The 4,883-nt window shown below is 52.5% G+C and overlaps 2 protein-coding genes across 3 annotated transcripts in view; one reads left to right on the forward strand and one right to left on the reverse strand.

The window, feature by feature from the left end:
* Positions 1–298, reverse strand: part of ORC3 (origin recognition complex subunit 3) — a 100,104-nt gene extending 99,806 nt beyond the window's left edge. For both annotated transcript variants that reach the window (XM_019520369.1, XM_019520368.1), the window contains exon 1: positions 196–298. In XM_019520369.1, the coding sequence (XP_019375914.1) occupies positions 196–219 (24 nt within the window). In that variant the 5' untranslated portion in view covers positions 220–298. The remainder of the gene's footprint in view (positions 1–195) is intronic.
* A 226-nt stretch (positions 299–524) lies between these two features.
* Positions 525–4,883, forward strand: part of RARS2 (arginyl-tRNA synthetase 2, mitochondrial) — an 86,821-nt gene continuing 82,462 nt past the window's right edge. Inside the window, exon 1 of the mRNA XM_019520370.1 lies at positions 525–622. Coding sequence (XP_019375915.1) covers positions 584–622 — 39 coding nt within the window. The 5' untranslated portion in view covers positions 525–583. The remainder of the gene's footprint in view (positions 623–4,883) is intronic.

Raw genomic sequence — 4,883 nt, forward strand, 5'->3', positions numbered from 1 at the left:
GCAACAGGGGCACGGGGGTGACGTCACAGGAAGCAGCCACAACCCCACGGCCAGGCTTCGCACCTCGAGCACCCGCGCATGCGCCCTCCGCCCCCGGCCGGCGCAGCCCGGCGCTTGAACACGTGGCCGGGCTCCAAACCCGCGTCGCGCACCCCAAACCGCTGCGTTCTAGCGCCCCTCCCCCCGGGCACCCACCTTGGAGACGGAGCACGTGCTCATGTTAGCCCACCCCTCCCCCCGCACGTGCGCGCAGTAACGGCTGCCCCCAACCGGAGCCCGCGAGCTGTACGGGCGAGGAAGTAAAAGGGGAGGTGCTAACACATGCGCACTTGGAGAAGGGCGGCAGCTTTTTCTCATCCCTAAAGGCTCCTCCCCCCTCGCGCAATAGGACCGTCCATTCCCTGCCCCGCCCCCCCAGCGGGCTGGTTCGAACACCGGAAGGAGGGAGCGCGAAGAAACGGAACCCCTCCCAACCCACACCTGATACAGTCCAGCCTGACCCTTCCCCAGTTGAAAGTAGGATTGACTCTACCCTCGCGGGGGGGATTCCATACTTGGCAGTGGCGGGTGTTGCTGCGGAGCTATGGCGGCTTGTTACTTTCGGAAGAGTATCGCCTCTCAGGTACCGCGTTCCCGGCGCCGAGGCGTCTCTGCTGCGAGAGGTCTAACCACCCGCCTCCTCGTCCCTCCCCCCCGCTCCGCGGCCACTCAGGTGGTTCAGTCCACCTGTTCGGAACGCAGCGTGGCACTCCCCGACTCGCGGGTCTCCTGCTGGCAGGGGACAACACCAGGACCGTCAGGTTGGATATTAGGAAAAACTCTGGCACTAGGGGGGGAGTGAAGCACTGGAATGGACTACCTAGAGAGGTGGTGGAGTCTCCGTCCTTGGAGACTTTTAAGACCTGGCTAGACAAAGCCTTGGCTGAGATGATGTAGCTGGGGACAGTCCTGCTTGAAGCAGGGGGTTGCCCCTCCTCGGGTCCCTCCAACCCTCACTTACAATGAGTAAGGGAGGCCTCATAGCTTTGCGTGGTGGGCCTTGGCCCACCATCCCATTGGCATATCAAAAGGCCTGGTTTTCCTGTACTCAGCACCATACCTAGACTCCTAGCAGCCTTGGGCAGGCTTTTAGCAGAGAAGGTGATGATGATAACTGAACAATAGAAAAAAATACCAATTTTGGGCCCCCTCTTTTCCCCTTTTGCCCATGCCTGTGTCTGGCCTTGCCTGCATTTGACCCCTTTGGGATGAGGCTCCAAGTGTGCCCTTGGCTTAAGCCCTGTCCATGGCTCACTGAGCCCCAGGATCTCCTGGTCAACCTCCTCCCAGCTCTGGCCAAGTGCTCCATCTCCCAGACCAGGAGGGTTGCATTGGCTGGGGGGGACCTGGCTGCCTTCATCTCAGTGTCTGGGCAGGGTTGCACTGGTTGGCTGCACAGGATCCCTCTGCTCATTCAGTGGGTGCAGGCTGGTGTGCTCTGTTTCATGTCCCTTTCTGTACTTCTTGTGACCCTCATCCTCTTCCCCATTTTGCTTTTGTTTTTCTTAAACTATTAGTTGTTGTATTACCAGTTGCCTCCCTTATTAAGGGGGACAGGGGGTGTAGTTTTTGGTAGAGGGCCTAGGCCCACAATATCTTCAGCACAACAATAGGCCTGTTGGCTTGATCTGCTGACCTGGAGTCAGAGCCCCAGTGGCCTCCTGTTCACAGCTGCTTTAATCCAAGTCAAGATGAAAACGGGTGTCCCAGGACTTCTGGGACAAAGCCTTGCATCCTAGGATCCTACAGACGCAAGCCCATTGTCCTGCTTGAGGTCCCTGGGAAGTACCATGATGACACACTTTCCCCAGAGCTGTGAGGTAATGGTAGAGTGGCCATATGTTCCAAAGGAAGAGACAGTCCCAGATTTTGAAGGCCACTCCCAGCCAGTTGGTGAAAATTAAAGCAAACGTCTCAGAATCAGAGGGGCATGGGATGCAGTCTGGCAGGAAGGCCGAGCAGCATGGAGCACCAGGCAGCCCTGCCAGACTGCACCTGTGCTACTTCCCATCAACATCTGCCAGTGCCTGCAGCAGTGTTGCTGACTTTGGGGGGAAAGGGGCAGTGTTCCAGATGTCCCAGATTTTCTTATGGTCACTCTGGTTAATGGCCATTCCAGCTGCATGTGTAAATAACTGTCCCATGCTAGTTTTGATGGGAGTCCAAGACCAGGACAGTTAGACCCAGGATAATCCCTATGCCTTTGGCTAGAAACAGATGACCGATTCAATTCATCTGGTCTCTCAGTAAACAGACCTTACAGATGGACAGGCACCCATTGTCCTACATTAAGTATTGGTGAAGGTACTTTGCCTCTGAACAGTTGTGGCTAACATGAGTCAATTGTCACTTAAGTCTCATGTGTAAATGACTGTCTCTCTGCCTGTTTTAATGCAGGTGTAAGCCTGGGACAGTCGAACCCAGGATAAACCCAACATCTAGTTCTGACCATAAAAACCCTGCTGCTTTGCATTGCAAATGTCCCCCAGGGGTAAGTTGGGCTGGTTTAATTCCAAATTTGTGCTGCTCAACCTATCCAGCCCTGCAGGCTGGGTAGCAGCAGGGGAATGGATGGCACAGGGTAACTCCTGGAGCTGCCTTCTGCCGTATACACTGCTGCCCCTTAGGAGCCCTCAGTCCCTTCATGGGCTTTAAAGCAAGGGGAGGGCACCTTTTAGCAGAGTCCTGCAGGGACCTTCCACTGCCATCCTTCCAAGGGCTGTTCCTCTCCTCCCTGTGCTTGGCACTAGCCAGGGCAGCACCATTCAGGGCTTAAACTGATCGCCCAATGCAGCCCCTACACTCCCACCACTAGGAAGCAGCATCCCCAGACTGTCAGCATGTTTTGGCTTCCCCTGCAAGGACAGACCTCTCCTTCTCCAACTGCTGCTGCTGCTCTGCTGATCCCAAGAGCCAGTCAGCTGCAGGGACTAGCCATAGGGGAGAGCCTGTGGCTGCTCCATTGAACTATCACGTCCTGCTCCTCCTACTGAGGCAGGTGCATTTGGGAGGAGCAGTTCCTTTAATGTCAATCGCTGCATGGCTCAGGGATGGAGCCAGACAGCACAAAGGCTGCTGTGGCAGCAATGGGGTTGGACCAGGTTCAGCTGAGCCCATGGATACCAAAGAAATAGAGGGAGCTTTGTAGCAGCTGCTGCTGAGTTGTCGTTGGGCAAAAGGAGATTCCAGTGTGGGATATCTAGTGCCTGATGAGGGAGCAAAGAGTGCAGGAGCAGCCACAGGTGCAAGAATCAGTGCTCAGTTCTGTAAAGAGGTGAAGGGCAGCTGGGTGCTGAAGTCTCATCAGCCTGGAAGCTGAGCAAAGAAACAAGGATGTGTGTGTGCAAGGACTTAGGCAGTACAGGATTGGAGATGTTGGGAGGCAGTTCCTCTTGGCAGCAGGGGCTCTGTAGCACTTTTAGAAGAATCTAATGGCACCCTGGTTGATGATCATGGGCATACCAGTTCTCTTCTATTCTGTATTTGCACTCTCAGGTGCTTTTCCTATGGATAGCACCTCATATTTGTTTTTGTTGACTTTCATCTTGCTGTCTATAGCAAATTAATCAGGATGCCTTTGAGTTTTGACATGATTCAGAGTGTTTGCAGCCTCCCCCCCCCAGTTCTGTCTCATCTGCAGATTTGATCAGTATGCACTTTGACTCTGTATCCAAGTCACTGATAAAAATATTAAACAATACAGGATCAAGAACAGACTCCTTTGAGATCACCCTGCAATCCAGCATTGATCTATATGGAGTTACTCTTTGTGGGTATTCAACCAAATATGTATCCACCTAATAGTAATTGTAGCTAAACCAAATTTCTCCAGTTGTGACTCTGAAAACTGTATTGAAGTCCAGGACATTATGTCCACTTTCCCTTATCAAACTGATTAGGCTTGTCAAAGAAGGAAATTAAGATAGTGTGACACGATTTAGTTTTGACAAATCCTGTTGTTTAGTAGTGATTGCCCCCTGACTCCTTAAGCACAATTATCCAAGTTATGCTTGCCTGGTTTCTAGACCAGGGCTGTCCAACTTCTGAGCATCCAGGGTTGCATTTTGTGGGTGCATCTCTACATGTTATTAATGTGACACAAACTCCAGAGCAATTCAAGCCAGAATATACTGCTTCTATGCATAGTGTCTACAAACATGCCTGGGACAGCAGCAACTTGAGCTGGGGCAGAGCAGGCCTTTGGCTGGCTGGGCTGACTGTCTGCAGTTTACTCCCATGGTCAGCGTTTATATGTGCATTTCAGCAAAATAAATTACTCTGCCATAAGATAGTGCTATCCCCAACAGTACAGGAGACCCTTGCCATTCGTTGGGGATAAGTTCTGGAAATCCCTGTGAATGGTGAAACCCACGAATACAGGCTAACTCGGAGATGGAACTCAGGCTAGCATCCATGATCAAGGACAACAAAAAGTCCTTTTTCAAGTACATCAGGAGCAAGAAGAGGGCACCAGGCAATGTATGGCCCCTGCAAGGCTCAAATGGTAATCTTGTGGTTATGCCAGACGAGAAAGCTGATATTTTTTAACAGTTTCTTTGCCTCTGTTTTCTTGAACAGGGACCAGGACATCCTTCCTACCAGAGGTAGGGACAATCTTGGGGATGGCTCTGTCAGGCCTTGGCTCAGCACAGATGTAGTTGGGGATCTTCTGGAAGGGCCGGACATTTTTAAATCTGCAAGTCCAGATGCCCTCCACCCGAGGGTGTTGAGGGAGCTGGCAGGGGTCATCGTGGAGCCCTTGGCCCAGCTGTATGAGCATTCATGGTCATCTGGCCAGGTGCCGAAGGACTGGAAACTAGATAATGTGGTCCCAATTTTTAAGA

This window comes from Gavialis gangeticus, unplaced genomic scaffold (genome assembly GCF_001723915.1).
Source record: "Gavialis gangeticus isolate Ggan-Ray unplaced genomic scaffold, GavGan_comp1, whole genome shotgun sequence".
Taxonomy (NCBI): domain Eukaryota; kingdom Metazoa; phylum Chordata; order Crocodylia; family Gavialidae; genus Gavialis; species Gavialis gangeticus.